General features: G+C 36.4%; 1 protein-coding gene and 1 long non-coding RNA gene across 6 annotated transcripts in view; both read right to left on the bottom strand.

Moving 5' to 3' along the window:
• The window catches only part of LOC309630721, a 312390-nt gene that overhangs the window by 133221 nt on the left and 154610 nt on the right, over window positions 1-24559 (bottom strand). The gene's annotated exons all lie outside the window — the stretch shown is intronic.
• The window catches only part of SPHKAP (SPHK1 interactor, AKAP domain containing), a 149743-nt gene that overhangs the window by 88802 nt on the left and 36382 nt on the right, over window positions 1-24559 (bottom strand). For all 5 annotated transcript variants that reach the window (XM_082396160.1, XM_082396162.1, XM_082396163.1 and 2 more), the window contains one exon: window positions 5691-5798. In XM_082396160.1, the coding sequence (XP_082252286.1) occupies window positions 5691-5798 (108 nt within the window). The remainder of the gene's footprint in view (window positions 1-5690; window positions 5799-24559) is intronic.

The raw sequence follows: 24559 nt of genomic DNA, 5'->3' as shown, positions 1-24559 counted from the left end.
TTTCTCTGGGTATATGCCCAGTAGTGGGATTGATGGGTCATATGGTAGTTCTATTTTTAGTTTTCTAAGGAACCTCCATACTGTTCTCCATAGTGGCTGTATCAATTTACATTCCCACCAACAGTGCAAGAGTGTTCCCTTTTCTGCACACCCTCTCCAGCATTTATGGTTTCTAGATTTTTGGATGATGGCCATTCTGACTGGTGTGAGGTGATACCTCATTGTAGTTTTGATTTGCATTTCTCTGATGATTAGTGATGTTGAGCATCCTTTCATATGCCTCTTGACAATCTATATATCTTCTTTGGAGAAATGTCTATTTAGGTCTACTGCCCATTTTTTATTGGGTTTTTGTATTTTTGATATTGAGCTGCATGAGCCACTTGTATATTTTGGAGATTAATCCTTTGTCAGTTGCTTTGTTTAAAAATATTTTCTCCCATTCTGAGGGTTGTCTTCGTCTTGTTTATGGTTTCCTTTGCTGTGCAAAAGCCTTTAAATTTCATTAGGTCCCATTTGTTTATTTTTGTTTTTATTTCCATTTTTCTAGGAGGTGGGTCAAAAAGGATCTTGCTGTGATTTATGTCATAGAGTGTTCTGCCTATGTTTTCCTCTAAGAATATGTCCTGTTTAATATACAGTATGTACAGTTTTGAAGCATACTTTAAATTAATAATTACATTGTGAGCTTTTATTTCTATTATGAATTATTGGAAGTCTCAAACCACTTATTTAATGCTTAGATATGCATTGTAATTCCTTGAGGCAGTAAACAAAGTCAATGATCTTAATTTTTATTATGTAACATTTTACCTACAACTAATAAGATAGAATTTGGACTCAATTTTCAATCAAAATAAACTTATAAAAAGTTTCTCTTTAATAGTTTCAGGATCTAAGACATTGATAAATGTTATGGACTAGGTCTAAGTCCTACCTCCAAATTACTACTGTATTATTTGGCCACACACTTTAGGTGCAGCACTCAAATTATTTATCAAAAGCTCCTTCTCAGTTTTATTGATCACTTTTCTAGGTTTTGGTTTCTTACATATGACTTTTGTGGATATAGAGCCACCTAGTTTCTTTGGTGGCAGACTCTTTTCTCTACCATCCCTCTGTACCATACTTCCCAATAAAGTGTCCTTTCTAATTTATTGGCTTCTAGAAGCTTGGGAAGTTTCAGTGGAACTCTCATTTGACTGAGACTCAAAAGTTTTCTCTGGGACTCTTGGATTTTTAAAAAGTGTCCGGAAATACTGCCCAGGGTGAGGTGAGGTCACATGGACCAGCTCTACTGCCCCAGTGCAGACTTGCTTTGTCTGGTTTATCTAGAACTTCTGTTTTGTTCAGTCTGGCTGACTCTGCCACCATTGTTTGATTTTTCACTTTTATGCAGGCAGCATTTAGCTTCTCCTTGAAAATCGTTGAATAAATATTTAAAGAATATTGCTTAGATATACATTGTAATTCCTTGAGGCAGTAAACGAAGTCAATGAACTGAATTAGTAGCCTAAACAAGGGTTTCTGCAACTCTGGGCTCAAGCTGAGTTTAAAATATTTACATTTCACACTGAAGTATGTAGGGATAAAGGGGCATCATGTCATTCTCAAAAGTTTTAGAAAAGAATCATATATGTTTGTTTACACACAGATGTATCAATAAATGCATGCACAAAGGAGAGGGTAAAGCTAATGCAGTACAATTTTAGCATTTAGGGAATCTGGGAATTCTTTGCCCTCTTCATGCAATTTTTCTGTAAGTCTAAAGAATTAAAAAATAAATTCAAAAGTTGATTTTTTTAAGAAAAAAAATTAAAAGTTGTTTGAAAACTTGGTAAATGTCTAGACTAGATAATGTAAATGTCTCTTCACAGTTCTATAATTATATATTTCCTTAATCATGTAAATCTAGATTTTTCCATAGACCAACTTATCAAGTAGGGTGTTTGTCTCTTCTTTAACTTTTCTATTAAGTTTCAGAATAGACTAGGTCCAGACATATTTGGAGAAATAATATAAAATAAAAAGCAGTCATTCAAGATATTTTGTCATTGTTGCCACTGGGTTGCATTCGCATCAGAGACTCACTGAACAGCTGTCAAGTATCTTCGTAGTTTTACAATATCATGTACGGAATGTTGAAGGCTGCTTGAGAATCTGATTCATTTATTTACAAATTTATGGCAAATGTAACACATTTTCAAATGCCATGATTCATCGATTAAAATGCATTCTAGAGGCTATAATCTACTTGCGGGGTGATGATAGCCAAAAGTCTTAAAATGATCAGTAAGGAAAAAGTGTGACTGTAACTATGAATAGCAACTATACCCCAATTAAAAAGAAAAAAGAAAACTATATGTTCAATTTCTCTTGTAAATATAAGTCTGTTCAAATTAAAAAAAAAAAAAAAAGAAAGAATGTGAATTGTCAAGGTAATTTTAATGAAGCATTAAACCAAAAGATGGTTCTTGAAATATAAAAAATTAAATTCTAGTAAAGAGCAATAGGGCCTTAAAAAGTAATTAAATTAGTTTTTAATTTAAAAAAGTCAAGGGTCCTGAAAAGTCCAAATCCTACCACTCATGTTAAGGACCTCTACTAAGATAATGCTTCTGCTGTTGGGTTTGAACATTGGCTTCCAACTTCATTATCCTCCTCCACATTTCCCTTTTAAATAATTAGGTTAAAAAAAGAACACGGTGAAGGTTGGTATATGATTTTTTTCTCAGAATGGCAAATCAGAAATAAAATAAAATTGTATAGCTTGATTGGAGAACTCTATTTACAAAAACAAAACCACAGTTTTCATATTTGATATCTTTTGAAAAAAATGTAAGGGTAAATTTCAGGGGCCTTCTGAGTCAGACTTCATGTTTGGCTGGCCTATAGTATTTCTTTTTTAAACATTTTATTATTTTTAAAAAATTTTTATAGGAGTATAGTTGATTAAAAATGTTGTGTTAGTTTCTGCTGTACAGCAAAGTGAATCAGTTCTGCATATACATATATCCACTCTTTTTTAGATTCTTTTCTCATATAGGTCATTACAGAGTGCCCATTTCTGACAGCTTCAAACTGCTCTTCACTAAGACACCTCATTTTACCTGTGAAATGAAAGCAGTTCTCTATTGAGATAATGACCAAAACTTATTTTTGAAGCTTGTTTGATGCTTGAGAACAAACAGCTGTACTGACCCATGCCCATAACACCCTGAAGGGTTTCTATGCCTGAGATCGTCCCTCAATAAAAATTCTAAATGAACATCTTGAATTCAGAAAACATTGGTCCTCGGAGGCACTTAGTTCTAAGAAACTGCAAATCCAGATACTTGGAGTTCAGTATGATGGATACCAAGCCAATCAAAATTGGATATAAAAAAGTTGGCTACTAAGTTTGATCAGGAAGAAATGAGTTAAAGAAGCAACAATGAACATAGGGTGGGGTACCCCAGAGTTATGAATAGAGTATAAAGCAATAAAATATGGGACAGCTTTGCTACTGGTTCCTCAGAATCTGTTGTGATTATTTGTTAATAGACTTAGATTTGGGATTATTTCACTAGACTAATTTTTAAAATTAAACTTTAATGAAGATATTATTTTAAAATACAGTTCTATTTTTTAATTTAAATTACAACTTCATTGTTATCCTTTTGTGGATGATTTGTTTTGAAAAGGAATTAAGTACTTTTTCCCTGACCATTTTAGTGACTCCTTCCTTGTGTATGGCTGTTTTGATCAAGAGATCCTTGTCCTGTCAAGCATTGCTGTAGATCAACTCTATTTTCCTCTAAATAATAGCTTCCCCTCAGCAATGTCCAGCTCTGGATTCTGTTTCTTCTCCTCACCCTAGAAATCTGTGCCAAGTAAGAAAGAGAGAAAGGACTCATAAACTAAGTAAAAGTAACTACAAGATAGTTTTTGAGAGATTAGGGTTCATTTTTCATAGGGATTCTGAAATTTTTTTACAGTTTAGAGTCATGGACAATTTTTAACATTTGTGTCAGTTTCATTTATTATAAACTCTTGCAGGAAAACTAACCTTCCAGTATGCCTTTTACTTGTGTTTAGATTTTTCCCCTTTGGGGAAGTATAGAAAGAACCATAAAGGCAGTATGAATCAGCTAGCTCAAGCTCACTGATGTCATCTGAAACTATAAAGGGACAAAGAATTAAGAAAGAAAGTCATACAGTTTTAAGTCCAAATTTGAGTTCATTGGGATTGGTGGGGTTGTGAGTAGAGTTTTCTTATACTTAGGAAGATCCAATGGTAATCTTAAATTTGGCTATAAATTTACCATTTCTAATTGTAGATCTGCAATATAGATTCCAAAAATATAAAGTTTAGAAAAGGCCTCTTTGCCCTTTATTACACAATTTTTTGTGCCCCAACTTTGGTGCCTTCTCCAAATGGCAGACTCCTTAATACAGGAGCTGCTTGGATGACAATTTTGACTAAAGTGTAGATGCTGATAGCTTTTACTCTCCATTTCTCTTCCTTTTACAATTCAAAGCTGTGTAATTAGAGATCCATATCAGCAAATGCCTGAATTTTCCACCTCATCTGAGAATTGAATTTGCAAAGAAGATATCGCTGTTAAATTACTTGCCACCTAAATCCTTTTTCGTTTTTCGCCAAAGATTTTTAGCCATCAACTGGTTTTCTGGACAAGGGATTAAAAAGTCCCCAAAATAGCAGGATCAAAATCATTTTGCCTAAACAAAGAGATTGAATTAAGTCTGTTGAATGGACTCTGCTTTCCTTGTGCTATGAGACTCTGCAGTGTGAAATGTTTTACATCCTGTCTGCCCGTTCTGGTTCTGCTCATTATATATAAAAAGCTCCTCCATCCCATTTTCAGCTTCCTTTTTTTTTCTTTTAACAGAAATGCTGGCCTGCAACTTACCTCCAGGAATAGCTCAGAGCTGATGCTCTCAACTTAGTCATGAGAATTACATTTCTCTCCTCTTTGGAAATATTCTCTCCCAGTCTCTGTAATCATGACTCCATAAGAGCTAGGTGATTGCAGTTAAAATGAAACATATAGTTTTGTTGAACATATAGGAAGCAGACTACTTCATATAGGAAGCAGAAATCACGTTGTTGATTTCTCATATCAACAATACGCCCTTACATTCTAAGCCACAAGAAATATTTATCTATAAGGACATCTCCTCCCTTGAAAAGGAGGGTTTTATACGTAAAGCTCAGATCCAGTATATAATATTAAAAAGCATGCCTGTATATTTCTTATGTTGAAAATGTTTTCAAATAATGACTATAACTTATAAGAATGGTAGAACATTTTTACACAGTTTTCATGTTGGAAAATACCTACTAGTAGGAGTTATAAAATATATTGAAAAGAATCCAAGAGCACTCTTGAATAGGCTTTTATTTCTCATCATACGATGCTATTTCTGAATCTTTTACACAATTTTGAAAATGAAACATCGTTTTTCCTTTTCAGAGAAATGATAAGATTAATTTACCTGTTGAAATGAGCAAAGCAGAAGAATCATGAGCTTCTGCCTGTTATTTTGTTAACACTGTATAAACCAGTTATGTATTTTCCAAAGGATGCTTTCCAAATCTTGTACTTAATGATTATGTCCTTGCTATGACTACATATGCCCGACTCCCCACTTTCTCAGCCTGCATCCCCAGAGTTGTGTTTACTTACAGAAGCGCAGTTTTCAGACTTGTCTTCCACAAAACCAATTTGGCAGGGCGTCCTCTGATTCTGCAGCCAGTAGTCTGTAGATTCCAGCAGGCTGTTGCTGCGGAGAACCTGAGGGAACCAAGACAAACTTCTCAGCGTTATTGGCAAGATTTTCTATTTAAACAAGGAACTCTTTTCTGAAGAATCTGTAAGTGTTTTGTTTGCCTCAGAGCATCTGGATATTAGAAAAAACTTCCAGGATAACAGCACCTCTAGAATGTGTAAAATATTCAACCAGGAACCCACTTTAGAGGGATACATTGAAGTGAATACTGTTGTTTCTTCTCTCATCTAATTCAACATCTGAAAACTTCAGTGTACCTGTGACTTTTGCATAATTTGCAATCAAGTGATTTTTTCTGGGTGTGGTTCAATTGGCAATGGGGAATCAAACTTCATTTAAGTGTTGGAACTCTTTTACATTCTACAATATGAAAATTTACGATTAAAAAATGTAGTTTCTCCATTTGGTGCAATACTCTTGTTACCGAAATTATGATTCTTTAGTTCTTCAGCTTTGCTAGTATATCTGTGAAATAGGGCACAGTTCTTCTGGAACACTTAGGATACTATACTAAATTTTAAAATTATTAGGAATAAGTAAGTGTCTTACAACAACCCTTTCCCTTGTAGAAGCAGTATGGTAAAGCAAAATCAATTTCAGTACATAAATGAACAACACCGACTATGATTTACAAATGCCTTGTTTCTGGGCTTTGATTTTAAAGCAATGAAGAAAAATTGCATTTCTGAGCCAAAACATTTTGGAGATGCAATCTCATAAACAAACAAATGACTCAACTTCTGATGTGTCTTAACTCCATTCAAATATTGCCTAGGATTTTTCTCATCTTATATAAGATTTCCAATGCTCTCCTGGTACCCTCTGCTTTATTAGGGTACATGTCTGCTACTATTTGACAAGTATCTTCACTTAAGTAATATAACACATTTAATCAGTATGGTTAATGCCACAAAAATAGAATGACACTTCAATTACATTTCATTTGCACAGTGAAGGAATGTCTTCTTTTGTTCTATAAAGATAAAAGTACATTAATTTTGTCTCTGCATGTTGAGTTAACCAAATATGTCTGACACATTTTTCTATAACATTTTTGTTTCAGCTAAGTGATATTATTACTTTTTAAATATTTTTCCCACTCAATGTTTATTATTCCTGGAGATGACAAATGTTCATCATTTTTTTCCAGAACAGTACAAAGAGACACTTTGATGAGAAGGTAATTGAATGATGAACTTCAGTTATCACTGCAGATTCAAGTTGGCAATGGAACCTCTCAGGTCTCTTCAAGATTTTATCTAAACTGTGGTTCTTAAAGTTTGAGCTGGGACCCCCTAGGGGTCACTGAGATCTTTCAGAGAGTCCAGCAGTCAAACTATGCTTTTTATAATACTAAGATTTTATTCGCCCTTTTCATTCGAATTATCTCATGAGTACTCAGTGGAGTTCTTCAGGGTCCTCACGAGGTGTGATGGTGTAACAGGCTGACTGCAGAAGCAAATAGGAGAGTCTAGCTGTCTTCTTTTAAGTTAGATATTAAGAAGATTTGCTAAAAATGTAAGATGAAATTACTCTTCTCACTAAAATGTTTTGTTTTGGAAAACATAGATATTTTCCATAAAAATATGTATGTTAACATGTAATGTGTTTATTATTTTAAAATTATTTTCAAAGAATAAATTATGGTTATTTAAATTGTTACTGTTATTTTAAAATTACACATATTTAGAATTTTCTTAGCTTTTTTTCTATGAATTATAACTTTATTTAGTTTCTTTAAGCTTCAGTATTTTCATTTCTTTCTATGTGGCATCAAAATATGCTGAAAATACAATTTAGTATATAGCAAAAGCTGTTTTTTATAATTTTTATTTTATATTGAAGTATAGTTGATTAACAATGTTGTGTAAGTTTCAGGTGTACAGCAAAGTGATTCAGTTTACATGTATCTATTCTTTTTCAAATTCTTTTCCCATGTATGTTATTACAGAGTATTGATATGTCAACCCCAAACTCCCAATTTATCCTTCCCCCATACCTTTCCCCTTTGGTAACCATAAGTTTGTTCTCTGAGTCTGTGAGTCTGTTTCTGTTTTGCAAATAAGTTTATTTGTATCATTTTTTTTTGATTCTGCAAGTAAGTCAGACAAAGACAAATATCATATGATATCGCTTACGTGTGGAAATTTTCTTAGCTTTAATTTATAATATGGAAAATATCAATAAGTATACACCCTACAATCAGAAGCTTCATGAGGTCCCCCAACATTTTTAGAGTGCAAAGGAATTTTGATTCCAAAAAAATAAAATTGAGAACCATTGATCTAGACTAACTTTATTTAAAGAAGAAAAATCTTCTCAGTCCACCTCCTCCACTGCCATTCACTTTTACTTTCAGCATATTTAGAATAGAATTTAAGAGAATGGACATTAGTGATCTAACTGCGTTGAAATCCAAACCTGGTCATTAGTAGCAGGAAGACCTTGGGTGGTTGCCTAAAGTCCTGAGTCTAGGTTTCTACACCTGTGAATGGAGAGAGTAACACCCACCTGGTGGGGGATCGTTGGGGTATTCAGTGAGATGACACGTGTCAAACACTGCAGCATGCAAGATGACAAGTCATCCTCTCAATACATCGTTCTCATTGTTACTATTTGATACGAACTTCAAAGGAAAATAGAAAATTGGATGCCTTTGCCTGAAATTAGTGGATTGAAAGCATTTCAGATGTATGAAGACAAGTTTTCTTCAGCAAATATTCTGACCTAAGGTGTAACTTCAGTTCAACATTTTGTAGTATTAATGGTTGCAGCTACTATTTTTTGTGTGCTTAGAATGTGCTGGGAAATGTGCTAAATTTTTCATATATCTATTTATTTATTTATTACTTTTAAATGTAATCCTTAGTGCAATACTGTAAGGTAGGAATTAAAGAGAAGGATCTTCGTGGCAATTGTCATTTTGCAGATGAAGACCTTGAGGTTCAGAGAGATTTCAGTTCCTGCCCCAAGCTGCTCAGAGCTGGACTTTGAATTTGGTTTTGAAGATACCAAGGCTGTGAGTGAAATCATTTCACAATGTTGCCTTTCATAACCCCTACAGATGGGTGTGATTTGGGGTATGTTTCTGAAGCGTTATGTGCCTTTAATTTTTGTAAACATAACTACGTTCACTCTGCATCATAATAATGTTAGAGATTTTAAATGGAAGCATCAAATGAACATACCAGTTAAGAATACTTTGCAATGCAGTTTAATAACTCCTCTGACTAAAAATCCCTTCTTAGCCATTTCAAAGCTCACTCCACAGAGATTAGGCCCTGGACCTTTTCTGTATTCTAACGTATTCAAGGCACATGTATGATGGTTGCAACAAACTGTGTGTCAACAGGAGAAAACAACTGCCACTTATCGGAGCTTATGAATTATTCCTGTCTTAAGTCAGCCCTAAGAGGGGGGCAGAGTTCAGACACAATTCACTTAGGTCTTCCAGAAAAGCGGTGGGCTGGACTGGCATATTTTCCAGGTGAAGCACAGAGAGTCAGAGATGGAAATGCCGAAAGACATCAGCCTGACACTTCCACACTGCAAGATTCCCAAGGCCATGAAAAAGACTGTCTCGTGATGAGGCTGACTGAGAGAATTGTCAGCTACCTAACAGATTTCTCCTGTGTTGAACTTCTCTAATATAGGGAAATAGCACAGAAAGATTAATTTGTTGAGTCTTCTACTATAAGGGTATTTTTTGCACCTATTTTAAACATAAATAATAACTAAACATATACAAAGATCTTGTTCTGCCCTATCCTAAGAGGGGGGGAAAAGTCGACAGCTTTATGGACCTGCTTACTCAGTGGAAAATGCTAGAAAGACTTCCCACTTGGCTATTCCATATCCTTTGGATCCTGAGTGTCTTCTCAAAGGTGCATCTTTGCTTTAGAGGAAACAGAAATGTCAGAGCAAGGAAGTGAAATTTAAAGTGCCACCTAAATCTTTCAATTGCTTAAGAACAAATGTTTTGAGGAGAACATCTTTCATGAGAATATTCATTCACGGTGTAATTTTAAAATGTGAATTTTATTCATCATAATTTAAAAAATAGTTTATTTGATCTTATCAATAATTAAAATACATTTCATTGATATTTAGAGATTATTAATTATTTAATACTTATATTCGTTCATTACTGACCAAGAAATAATACATTTAATTGAGAACTCTCTGGGCTTAGGCCCTAATAGATGTTATCTGAATTAAACTTCTAGAGTTATGAGGTAGAATTTGAGAGCTAATATGTGAAATGCGCTTAAAACAGTGCTTGGCATATAGCAAGTGCTCAATAAACATTTGCTATTATAAAAATTGTTATTCTGTTTGTCCAGACTTAGAGGGGTCAATAATTTTCTTGTTAGTGGAGAGCTAGCATTTGAGCCAGGCTCTCTGGTCCCAAAGCCCCCATTAGCCATGGCTCCACTGAGAGCTGGTAAAATTACATAATTTCTCATCCTTGGATTCTACCAAACATATGTCTATGGATTTACCCATCTCTCCCTCAGGGGCCTGGTCTGGGTGGTCAGGAGCTTTGAGTGCCAGTCCTGACCCTGCTGTCTGTGTGGTCAGGCTACCCACCAGCTCCCAGCCTCAGTTTGTCCTTTGTGTACAATTAAATCATGTGATCTGAAGGACCATTCTACATGGAACATCAGTAATTCTCTGCCTTCCTCCTGCTTTCATTCCTTCTGCTGTTCCAATTCCCAAATACGTTAAGAGCCAAATAAGCAAAGAAAATAAAAATGCAGGCTTCAATAAACCACTTAGAATCATATGTTAAGCAATTTCAACCCGTGAAAAGCTTTTGGTGTAATGGTTTAGCCAAGCCACTAGAAAAAGAGGAATGCTTGAAAGAAGAATATGTGCTTGAGAATTTAATGATTTTGAAGCTTTATGAATATAATCTCCCTGCTGAGACAGTCACTTTCTGATGCGGGGGAGGGAAAGAGAAAAACTCACCAGGCTCTCAATGGCTCATTCATTTATCTGCTATTTTTAGCTGCAGGTTCAATTATTTCAGATGAAGAGCTAATAATAAACATGCTGTGCATTCACTAGTTTGAAATAACAATGGCACATTTTCTCTTAAAATTTCATGAGTGTCCTAGACAATGAAGAAAGATTGTTCTGCTCTCTTGTACACTGACTTTCCTTTTTTTATATAGAGAGCCAAGTTGTAGGAATTTAGTATTGATATGGCATGGGGAGGGGAAAATGGACTCCTGGTAACCTGGACACAGCTCTAAACATTGCTGAGCAGAAAAAAAAAATAGTAATTAGATCGGAGAAGACAGTAATTTAGGTTAGTCACAGAGCTTTGGAGGCAGAGCTGATATTCTCTCCCATCTCATCACTTACCGAGTGATCTTGGGCAAGTCATTCAGCTTCTGCAGGACTTAGTTTTTGCATTTATTACAGGAAGATGATTAAAGGCACTTCAAAAAGTTATTCCAAGGCTCAAATAAGAGAAGGTTCATGAAGGACTACCCTCTTACCAGAGTAGGTGATTGATAGGTGATGGCTTTTATTATGAGAATGCAGTAACATTTAGACAACACATTTTCCATCTTAACATTTTCTTGATCTCTGCATAGCACCTGGCAGTTTCTCTTTATTTGTATTTGTGGTGCTCCATTCTTATTTTACCCCTCTTGCTTCTCTCATCTCCTCCTTCACTCAATATTCGGTCAACAGAGGTTCACTGAACTCTTTTGATGTTTGACACTGGGAATATTAAGATGAACAAAAATGACTGCTGTGCCTTGGAAATTAAACTCTAAGAGGGGAGAACAAGCACTGACAGGCCCATGATAAGAGAAAGCAGGTGCTTTGATCAGGACGATCCGTGTCAGAGATCACCCAGGATGGAGTAGCCAGTTCAACCTGCGGAAGGTTGAGACTGTGCACTTGACCCTCATGGCAAGTTGAAAGATGCATCTGAGTTGTCTGGGGATGTTGGAGAAGGTTGGGAGAACATGTCTCTCTTTCTAACTAGCTTTCCTCTCTGATGCCCTAAAAGGGAGTAACCCCTCTGCATAGGGCCTCAGCGCGTTGCTCTTCCCACTCCTCAGAATCCTTTTCCTCGGAGATCTTACTGACTCTCAGGGCACTAATTCCCACCCGGGGGGATGACTCACTGGTCTACGACTTCGACTTTGACCTTTCTCTAGGGCTTGGCTTTTCACAGTTCTAGCTGTTAGTTATTTTTCTTGGATCTCCTGCTGTCACCTTGGACTCTTTGTGTCTAAACCCAAACCCTTCCCTCCCCAATTCCGGCCCTTAAAAGAAACCTGACTCCCTGACTTCTGTATTTGCAGTTAATGGAAGAACAAGTCTCTCTTACCTTGGCTTGAAATGTCTGTGCCATCTGGAACACCTCTTCATCTGTTTCTAGTCTTATATTCTGCTCTAATTTTTTCTTTAATTCACTTAACATTTGAGTACATGCTATAGGCTAGTCTCTGGGTAATACAATAGTGAATAATGTAGAACCAATCTCCACATTTATGGAACTTAAAATCTGGCATGGAAACCCAGCAGTAAATAAAGGAGCACTGAAATACACTTTTAATTATAAATCGTGGTAGGTAGTATAAAGAAATTCAACATGGTGCAGTGATAGAGAATAAAAGAGATGGGGTCATACTTGGGAAGGGCAATTAGGGAAGGCTGGACACCCACAGGGTCCTTAACAATTACAATTGTTAACGTTGTAATGGTCTGTCTCTTCTATCTCCTTCACCCCTTACCTCTCAAATCCATCTGGCTTACTGAAACCAGAATCAGAGATAAGTACTAGGCTTTGAAGACAAACCTGGTTTCAAATTCCAGTTTTTCCATTAATTAACTGTGCAGCCAAAGGCAGTCACTTAACCTCTTTGAGACTCAGTTTTTCCACCTACAAAATGAGGTCGGTGTTGCACTCACAATGAGGAATTTTTTAATAGACATTAGAAATACTAAACACACACAGTATCTGACTACTTTAGGTGTTCACAAACAGTGAATAGTGAATAAGAAATAGCTATTATTATCACAAATATGATTACTAATGTTATGTAATTCTCTCCCAAGACCTCAATTGATTAATTGACCCAAGACCTCAATTGATTAATTGACCCAATAAACATTAGCGTTGTACCATCTATTCCTACTGGAAACCGGACCAGGCCCTGGGGAACAAGGAAGGACATATTTGCTATCAGTGAGCCTCAAATTTTATGGGCTTATTGTCAAACTATGGCCTAGTATTCAAGACAGAACCTAATTCAGCTCCCACTTGTTAATCATTTCATGAATATGTATTAAGCTCCAATGTTCAGGATACTGAACTATGCCCAGTTTAGGTGTTTTCCAGGCTTTGTCTCCAATACTTTCCCTGCACACACCCTCTGCTAGAATCTCCCAATTACTAGAAGAGCTCCACTTCCTAGTCTTTATAATGCACATTCTTTTCCTCATATCTTCCACCAGCTCCCTGAACTTTTCCCCAGAAGTTCCTTCCCAGCTATCAAGATATAATTGAAATCAACCCCTTTTCCCTATCAAATGTTTCTCCCTTCTTCATGATGAAAACAATTTTTTACCTCAGAATTTTGGAATGTGCATGCATGTCTTGTCCTTCCCATTAGATGATATGAGTATTATTTCTGCAAGGCTTTTGTTTTCCTCAGAGATTTTATGGAAAGTTTGCAAAGAATTTTTATGTTGAGCAAGATTCCCATTTTCTACTTCTGTATTATCAAATATTGTCAAATTTTATTTTCTGATAATTGTTAAGTATAATGATGTTAAGAAGCATCAAAGCCCTTAAAGAGAAAAATTTCAAACACAAAGTGCTACATTTGCCTAATGTATGTATCATGATTAATGATAGAATGGTGCTTAAAATTAATTGAATAATGTCATCAGAACAATGAACTCATTCTTCAAAAGCAGAGATTTATCGTTCCCCCACCCCCAAACAGGTAGACTCAGAGAAGTTAAGATGTGTTGGGATTTTGAGACATTGACTCTCTCAGTTGTCTGGAGGCTGGAGAGAACCTGGGTTGGCCATTGCAGGGCAAGCACCTCTGGCCATCTGCTTATTCAAGAGTTCCAAACAAATATTATTTTAAAAAATATGTATAATAATGTGGAAAAGATTTGGAAACACCGTCTAAAGAAATCATCCTTTCAAATGTTGCACACAATTTTCATGAATGTGTGTTGGAGATGAGGAAAGAAAAAGCAAGAGGAACAATAAAATGAAGGAAGCCAGATAAGTCCATTAATAGAGTCCTGAGTATCTCTCAGAGAAGAATCTCCAGGCCCCTATTGCTGTTCTAGCCTTTTTCTAGGAAACTCAATTAAATTTTTCATACACAAAGAGATTGTAATGTGAGCAGGGCAATTAGATTTGCATAGTGAGTGTTAAAGATGGCAGAGAGTTGATAAGAATGATGTTAGGGAAGAATAAAGGCAGCTATTCATCAGATATTATTACCTATTTGCTCTGCAATAAACAGTGACATCTCTACTGCAGGTAACATTTTCTTCATAGAGATATCACATCCTTATAAAATTCACCCTTTTATCAATTACAGGAAAAAATCTGTAAATAATACAAATACATTGAGGCTAAATAATACGCTACTAAATAACGAAGAGATCACTGAAGAAATCAAAGAGGAAATCAGAAAATACCTAGAAACAAATGACAATGAAAACACGACGACCCAAAACCTATGGGATGCAGCAAAAGCAGTTCTGAGAAGGAAGTTTATAGCAATACAATCCTACATCAAGAAACAAGAAATATCTCAAATAAACAACCTAACCTTACATGTAAAGCAATCAGAGAAAGAAGAACAAAAACAACCCCAAAGTTGGCAGAAGGAAAGAAATCATAAAAATCAGATCAGAAATAAATGAAAAAGAAATGAAAGAAACAATAGCAAAGATCAATAAAACTAAAAGCTGGTTCTTTGAGAAGATAAACAAAATTGACAAACCATTAGCCAGACTCATCAAGAAAAAAAGGGAGAAGACTCAAATCAACAGAATTAGAAATGAAAAAGTAACATTTTTCATTTCATTTTCAAAAGTAACAACTGACACTGCAGAAATACAAAGGATCATAAGCAATTACTACCAGCAACTATATGCCAATAAAATGGACAACCTGGAAGAAATCGACAAATTCTTAGAGAAACACAACCTTCTGAGACTGAACCAGGAAGAAATAGAAAATATAAACAGACCAATCACAAGCACTGAAATTGAGACTGGGATTAAAAATCTTCCAGCAAACAAAAGCCCAGGACCAGAGAGCTTCACAGACTAATTCTATCAAACATTTAGAGAAGAGCTACGACCTATCCTTCTCAAACTCTTACAAAGTATAGCAGAGGGAGGACCACTCCCAAACTCATTCTACAAGGCTATCATCACCCTGGTACCAAAACCAGACAAAGATGTCACAAAAAAGGAAAACTACAGGCCAATATCACTGATGAACATAGACGCAAAAGTCCTCAACAAAATATTAGCAAACAGAATCCAACAGCACATTAAAAGGATCATACACCATGATCAAGTGGGGTTTATCCAAGGAATGCTAGGATTCTTCAATATATGAAAATCAGTCAATGTGATAAACCATATTAACAAATTGAAGGAGAAAAACCATATGGTCAACTCAATAGATGCAGATAAAGCTTTTGACAAAATTCAACACTGATTTATGATAAAAACTCTTCATAAAGTAGGCATAGAGGGGACCTACTTCAACATAATAAAAGCCATATATGACAAACCCACAGCCAACATCATTCTCAATGGTGAAAAACTGAAACCATTTCCTCTAAGATCAAGAACAAGACAAGGTTGCCCACTTTCACCACTATTATTCAACATAGTTTTGGAAGTTTTAGCCACAGCAGTTAGAGAAGAAAAAGAAATAAAAGGAATCCAAATCAGAAAAGAAGAAGTAAAACTGTCACTGTTTGCAGATGACATGATACTATACATAGAGAAAGTTTTAAGTTTTTATTTTGCTTGAGTGAGATTACTAGGTAGTGTGGTAACTCAATAAGAAACTGATAAACTGTCTTCTAAAGTGGATTTGCCATTTTCATTCCCATCAGCAGGGTATGAGAGTTCAAGTTGCTCTACGTCCTTGTGAGTGCCTGGTGTTGGCAGTTTTTGCTTTCAGATTAATTTTAGTCATTCTACTTGGTGCACAGGGGTACTTCATCGAGGCTTATTTTCCTCTTATTTTTTAAAGATTTTTTTTCCTTTTTAAGATTCGTTTATTTAAAATTTAATTGGATTCTATATTGGTACAAATCACATTCATAAAACAATAAAGCATTAATTAGACTCTCTCTCTATATATATATATTTCTTTTTTAGACTCTATATTCGATGCTAACTTCGGAATACCATTTCCAAGAGAAGGATAACACCGTCCATATTAAGTTTTCATTCCGTCATTCATTCATTCAGTGGCTGCTTGTTGAGCACCTGCCGTTTGTACTAGGTGTTGCTTATTTACTGTGCGATCAGGGGTGGACAAAACAAAAATAATGACAAAGCAAACAGCTTTGTGCTCATCCTGTTGACGGAGGACAGACCATAATCAAAGAAATTTTCCATATTTATATATGCTCTGATAATGAAGACCACTGTGAAAACTACTGTGACTACTGTGAAGATAAAGCCACAGAAAGGGATAAAAATTAAGAGATGTATTTTGGAAAGTATTTTCTGGCCTCTCTGAGGGTGACGTTGAGCAGAGATCTGAATGAATCAAAGTGCCAGTCACGTCTTACCACTGGGTTCTTCATGACCTTTTTTTTTTTTTCCCTTAGATTCCATATATATGTGTTAGCATACTGTATTTGTTTTTCTCCTTCTGACTTACTTCACTCTGTATGACAGACCCTAACTCCATCCACCTCACTACAAATAACTCGGGAATAAAGACACAGACCTACTAGAGATTGGACTTGAGGATATGGGGAGGGGGAAGGGTAAGATGTGACAAAGTGAGAGAGTGGCATGGACATATACACACTACCAAACGTAAAATAGATAGCTAGTGGGAAGCAGCCGCATAGCACAGGGAGATCAGCTCAGTGATTTGTGATCACCTAGAGGGGTGGGATAGGGAGGGTGGGAGGGAGGGAGATGCAAGAGGGAAGAGATATGGGAACATATGTATATGTATAACTGATTCACTTTGTTATAAAGCAGAAACTAACACAGCATTGTAAAGCAATTATACTCCAATGAAGATGTTAAAAAAAAAAAAAAAGTGCCAGTCACACAAGCACCTGAGGGAAGAGCATCCCAGGCAGAGATCGCCAGCAAAAACAAAAGCTCAAAGCAGAAATGTGTTTGTTGACTTTGAAGAACAGCAAAGAGCCCATAATGACTGGTGCAAAGTGAGTGGTAGGGGAAGTGATGAGAAAGAACTTTTTATCTTTCACTGGAAAGAAATCCATGGCTGAGCTGAGCCAGATATTCTTTAATGTCATGAAGCACTCTAAGATTCTACAAAATGTTTAATTATAATTTTTGGATGTTTAGTCACTGGCTTAAATAATGCTTAATTATTAGCTTAAATTTTTATAATAGCTTAAAACCTACCCCTCCCCCCGCCACACAATGAACTAGAAGTCAAAAGATTTTGTGTAATTTTACACACTTATTTTATGTTGATTTAATCTGTGCCTAAGCGAACTTTTTGGAGAACTCTGTAATCTTTTGTTTTCCACTCTGGGATATGATACCTTTTCATTACCTCACAGGGAAACTCTATTGCTTATTTAAAGCACACTGAACTCCTAAAAAGAGACAAGGAAACAAATTGGAAATGAAATTATTGTGTGGAGGGAAAAAAGTGGCATAGAAACCTCAGTGGTTTCGTCTCAGTTTCTCAGAAGGTTGAATTAAATGTTAAGATAACATTTTCCTTTTAATGATGATTCTTCTGGCTGACTGCCTGACGTTTTGTGTATTTAGCCTCCTTTGACAAAAGGGGGAAACTGTTTCCAAAGTATGAATAATCATGTTTGATTATTCATAGGACATATTCTGCAATATGATCATCTGGTTGGATGTGAAACATTCTTTCATTACACGACTGACACCTAGTACAGTTTGGAATTCTTGTAATTGATTATTACAAAAGTATTGGAAAAACAATGGAGTTCTTTTAAGACCTTGGAACTAGCAATTCTCCACTGTCAAGGAGCAGATCGAAGGCATAGGTGGTTTGGAAGCTTGGGAAGGAAATGCTTAGCAGCGGATCTGCAATTTCTTTCTTTACTGTGGAGAATGGTGGGAGGGAATACCCCCAGAGAAGAAAGAAGGTGACATTCTCATATCTCGTTATAAACACACTAACCTCTAGATAAACTGTACTTTTATAGTGAGAGAGTCCTTATCTATGGGATGCTTTTAGCAATCCTGGTCGAACTAAGCTTGCCTCTGGGAAATAAATATGAAATATACTGATTTATAAATATCTCTGACAAATGTCACACATGCAAGTAACTGAGTATAAAATGGAAATGTTTCACGAACATCAGGGCTCTCTTCTTTGAAATCAATGTCCCCATGTATGTAATCTGGAGACTTTGTATATTAACTCGGCAGAGAGTTTATCCTAATGTGGCAAGAAATTAACTAGGTAGACAGTTTCAGATCTCTCCCTGCTTTTCTTGCGCCACACAATTACTCTGTCCTGGAAGCTACATTGTATTTCAATGCAATCACAAGAAAGGTATAAGAGCACAGAGGGCAATTCATCAGTATCAGGCCAGGCTTGTTTACTTCTGCCACATCACACTTCAGCCAGTCAGCTGGCTGAAGAATGCTTTGAAAGTGGATCAGAGCTTTCTCCACATGAAAACGAAAACCAAGTTTGAGTCTCAAGTATAAAATACAAGAGTTTCAAACACAGATATACTCAGGAAATGCAATTATAGTATAATTTATGAATGGTCTGATTTAGAGTCAAATTAGACATAAATGGAGGACAGCTGATTAATTGCTATTTAATTCTTATTTAGATGCAGTATAATGCTGTCATGTTGATATGACCAGTGATGGAAATGTGATTTTTAATGTTAGGAGAAGCAAAATATAAGAAAAAACGTGCGTGTAGGAAAACACATGATGTGTATCTAGACCTACCATTGACTTTGTATGATTTTTCTGCAAAGTGTAAGTAGCGCAGATTTTGCTGTTCATCCAAGGGACAGCGGATTTGGCCACGTATCCCTTAAGTACTGATGTGTGCCTTTGGCCTTTGGCAATTATAAGGAAGTGGCAATTCTCATTTCTTGACTCTTCTCTGGAAGAAGCTGCTGGGAACAACTACCTTCTAAGATGTTAGCACATGGACACGTAATTTGCTAAGGTTCAGAGCTGCTCCTCATCCTGGAGAGTGTGAGCCCTCATCTGGATCTTTTAGGGCAGGTGTCCTTCTCAAAATGTAAAGATAAGCCTAGTAAATGTGGGCATGCACATGGCAGGGCTCATTTTCAGAGATTCATGAGCCAGAAGGCCCCTATGGAGGACTCTTCAAGTTTATCTGAGCCAAATCTTTCCATCCCATTCTGGCAGAACTGAAAAGTGGGCACTTTTATCAGAAGGGTGAGCCTGGCCAGATACAGGGAAGGTGGATGCTGTTAGGACTTGGGGGGGGGGTGGGAAACATGGTGTTTACTGCAGGCTACAAGGCTGAGAGGGTTGTTTAGATGGGGGACTGAAGGGAAAGAGAGGAGAACCTTAAGGCTAGGGATGGGGAAGCCTGGGATGGGAAGATATTTTAAAGGCCCACAGAGAGAAAAGAGAGTTTTGAATGCCAGATTAGATATTTAAAAAAATGTAGACCCCTCCCAGTTTTGGATAGAGATATTGAATACCTCATATAAAGGTTCGGTGTAATTGCAACAATTCAGGAAAAAAGATCACTTGCCTAGTTTCAATAGTGCAACACCACTCTCAATTCCACAAAATGTTTTAAGCTATTCTGGGTTTTCAGAGTCCTACTTTTTGGTTAAAAAAAAAAAAGAAAGGAAAGAAAAGGCACTGCAAAATCCTTCCAGGAGTTCTTCACACATAGCAAAAAGGACGCTCAAGGAACGGAGCCGTAGAGAACAGAATAAGGCTAGCATATTGGAGTCTCAAATACTCTATATAGCAATTGTTGGCAGGAAAGAGAGGTGGTGTGGAGTCCTGAATAGAAGTCTTGACTTTTGAAGTAAGAAGCTGAATCATATTCAAACTGCAAAGTGAGCCATAATTGCTGGTTTTCAATAAAGTTTCCCACGTAAGATTACTGAATTGACATTTTCCAAAGAATAAACTCGCCATGTAGCACATATAGCCCCACCTCTATAAAGTTCAGTGTGGACCAGGCTGCTTTAAAGGCAAGAGAAGACATTCATCATTTCGACCTGCTTTTGGTGAAGGCAGAGGAAATTAGTCCCCACCAGAGCCCGCATCATCTTTGTTCTGGCCTCAGTGCAACCTTGAAGCCTCCTGGATGTCAGTGTGGCTCAGGACATGAGGAAGTTTCCTTAGGCGGTCAGCGAAATGGCCCCCAGAGGGAGTTCTGTGGCTGGCTCTTTAGATGCAGCTCGGCTGAATCTGAACCTGTGAACCCGCTACCTTGTCTCCTAGCTCTTCTTCCTAATGACCTCAATGACACCACCACTCATGGACGTCTTGGTTCAAAAAGAGTTCGTGGTTCTGTTCAACTCTCAATGCCACGGAGACCTATTGACCTTGACTTCCAAATGTGTCTCATCAGAGTTCGTTTTTCCCTCCTCCCATTGCCTGTATACAGGTTCTGCCTCTCTGTTCCCTGCTTCCCTATCCACATCAGTTATGCTTCTCCTGGCAGCCCAGACTCCACTCTCCCTTTGCTCTAAGGAATTGTCTTTAGAACTACTATATTAACCATCTTCAAATATCACTTTTAGTAAGATAACTATTTCTTTTTTTTTTTTAAAGGTCGTTTTATTGCTGGACAGTGCACACTTTTCTTTTCTAAAAATTTATATATATGTATTATATATACATATTATATAATAGATACCTATTTTTTTTCCCCAGCACCACGCGGCATGTGGGATCCTAGTTCTGTGACCAGGGATCGAACCCGCGACCCCTGCATTGGAAGCGCAGAGTCTTAACCACTGGACCGCCAGGTAAGTCCATACTATTTCTTTTCTTAAACATCTCCCTGTTTCTTCAATGCCTCTGATTACTCCTGCAGGAGGGCAATAAAACAAGACACCTAGCAGTTTAACAAAATTTGGATAGGCCATTCTCTAGTATCAAAATCTGAGCCTGAAAATCACTACCAGGTTGCTTGATCAGAAGAGAGTATTTATAGAGCTCTGAGTGGTTTACACTCCAGAGAGAAAAGCCTTGTGTCTTCCTTCTATAGAAAGGTGGCTATGGCTCAATTATGCTGGCTTTGTTTTAAATTTTACTTATTTAGTTATACATTTTTAAAAGCCCTTCCTTCCTTTAAAGATACAGTTTCTACAAATACAGAATATTATAGCTATTTTCCATCATGTACTTCCTAGAATTAATACTGGGGCTTTTGGCCAAGAGCAGTACAATTCTGACTAATAAAAATGTCTTTAGAGATATGGATCAGATTCTGAAAAAGCTTCTCAGTTTGTATGCCCATGCCTGCATACGTTAATTGAATTGCTTTTGTTAATTACATGTCATCAAAATGATATGGGCTTAGATGAAAATGTATATTACAGAGTAGGATGAAACATCAAGCGGCATCCATTCTGTTCTTCAGATGTATCTGTGCCGCTGTTGACAGCAAATTTAAGTCAGTTTAAAGGAGGCCAGTCACACCAAAGAACGGTCTTGAAACTTCAGAGAGCTGATCAGATGTCATATTAAGATCAAACTTTGCCTCTGGGAACCTGAAATGTTATCAGCCTGCTGCCTTTGATAAGTCAAAGTTTAAGGTGGATTTAATTAACATGATATAAAAAGAGAAGGATATTTGAGGTATTGATTCTTCTCCAACAATTCTTTCCTCACATGAATCCTATTCAGAGACTTGGTTCCACTATATCCCAAGTTACAAATCTTCAGTCCATCAAGTAAAGCATGCATCGAAAATGTCCAGCTACTGTGGAAATATGGCATTGACTATAATGCTTTCAAACTAGAGGAAAGTCTAACAGATACTCAACACAATGAAGGCGCAATGCATGCTACGTCCAGATTAGTTTTTAAATTTTACTTACATAAATTTTGCCCTTGTGTAAAGATTATTTACCTGGAACTAGTAATTATTGAGCACCAACTATGTGCCAAGGGCTTACACAAAACTTTCTGTATATAAACGTCACACCAACCCTAAGACATCTGACTCAGAGAAATTACATCGCTGGCCTAAGATCACACAGTAAAAAGAGAAACCTGGAATTTAACTCAGGACTTTGGATTCCAAGTCCAGCTTTGTTACACAACATTTCATTACCTCCCTTTAGATAACAGATTTTGATTTATTATAGAGACAATATAAGGACCTTTCACTTAGTGTTTAACAGACATAAAAGGATAACATTTATAATAATTTAGCTCATTTAAAGGAAAGTCCCTATGATTCAGTTTCACAAAGGTGGTTGCATTTGTCTTGTAAGGAAGAATTGTCCTATGAGAGGAGGAAACATCAGGGAATGTCCGTGTGAGATACAATTTTAAGAGATACCACGGAGGGCTCCAGTGTTGCCTCTCCACCAGCAGCTCTCTTTCTTTCTCTCAATTTTTTTCTGGCAACATTTGGAATTCTATCATTTAAATGCATTATTTTACATACATTAAAACTTCCCCTGGGTCTTGGTGCTCATTAAATTAGGGTGACATAGGGCTTAGCTTACATCCCAGCTTGGATGGATTGATGCTTTGTGATGAATGGAATTCTGAAATCATGTCCAGGCTCAATAAGCTCAGTTGTCAATGTCAGTTAAAGGAGGGGGCAATCGAACTAGTTCAGCAGTAGTAGTAGTTAAGTAAAAACAGATTTTATTTTTGCAGTCACTATTTTATTGTGATTGCAATTTTATTGCTTTATTTTAAGCAATCACTAACACCTCAGTGTGAATTTATCTGATAACTTTCTTAGCAATTAGAGGAAGGGGAGAAGGAAGAGAAAGAATAATTCTGAAGCTAGAGCTGGGATAATCGTATAACATTGTGCATACCAGGGAACTTTTGAGAGCAAAGGGGGAGTCTATCCACAAAATTCCAGGAGAGTATATATAGGCTGTGACTAGATGATATGGTAATCTTAGCTCTGGGGAAAGACTTACTGATAAAAACATATATTAAGGAGTTAATAAGTCCTTCAAATAAGACCACCGAAGTCTTTTTCCTGATGATATGGCTTTTTCACAGCTATGGTGTCCAGTGACCATTCTTCCCTAACAAGAAAATTGCACCTGGGTAGGATTCCCTAAAACCTTAGAGATTCACTGTGAAGCACACAGCACATGAAATACATTCGGTCAATTTGCAATTTTTCAGAGGCTGACTATTCAACTAATGCATTATCTTCTGGACCCTTGTTTTATTTCTTCCACCGATTAATTTAACAATATATCAGCTCTGATAAGAAGGTTTGATGGGGAAGAAGATGAAGCTATTACATGAAATGAGTTTGGAGAATTACCAATAGACTTCAATTATCCATGTTACTCTTACAGAAGGTTGACTGACTGTGAAGAGTGGTGATTCAGCTGGACAGCCTTGCTATTTCTAAGACAATGCTGTCCTTATTCTTTTTGTCACTTTTGTACAGAATATACATTATAGTGCATTTGTGAACATATAGATCCTCACTTCCCCAATCCCATTATCTGTGATTAATGCAATTAAAAATATAATCATGATCACTTAAATCAGCTTGCAGTAATATATAATAATAAAATAAAGGAATAAAGTCTCAATATTCATGCCTTTCACTGAGAGCCCATGTTCCTGACACAAAGAAGAGAAGAAACACCAGTGAGCTACTTTTTTGAAGGCAAGGAAAACAACTATAGCCCACATGGTGTATGACACGTGGCATATATGGCCACTAAATTGTCTTAAAATGCAATTAGTATGTGAGCTTAAGAGAATATTTAAAATGAAAGGAATGTGCTATGAATATTAGAAAAATATTGCCAGTACTCAAAGGTATTGACTCCTCCTGCATTAATTTGTAACAATCCTTCCTAAATTTAGTTGGATAATGTCTTTACTCATTCAAATCTTAATCATACTTCAAAGTCCAAATTAAGATGCACTTGTCTATCTTGAGATATGCCTGTGTAGTTACCTTACATAATTATTTAACTTATTAATTATTGTTTGACTTTTCACATGAGGAACCAGTATTATCTCCCACACTAGACTGTAAATTCTTCCAGACCAGGGGCCATTTGTGATCTATCCTTGTATCTTTCCTCAGGATGTAACAAAATTTTAAAAGTATTTGGGTTGGACTGTATGGAATTACCCATATTTGATCATTTTTGATCCATAAAAAAGTCAGTTTCATATGGTTCAACCTAATACTAGTTGTTCTAGAAATAACTGTGGAATGAGTAGAATTATATTTAAAACTTTAAATTCATATATATATACATGAAGTCATTTAGAATAGATGACTGAATTTTTATTTTACTTTTTCTAGTAGCTGCCCAGTCCCAAACAGCTCTATTAGTTC

This window comes from Balaenoptera borealis (genome assembly GCF_965194805.1).
Source record: "Balaenoptera borealis genome assembly, chromosome: 6".
Lineage (NCBI taxonomy): Eukaryota > Metazoa > Chordata > Mammalia > Artiodactyla > Balaenopteridae > Balaenoptera > Balaenoptera borealis.
Note: the sequence above shows the minus strand (reverse complement) of the source record. Positions and strands in the feature narration are given on the sequence as shown.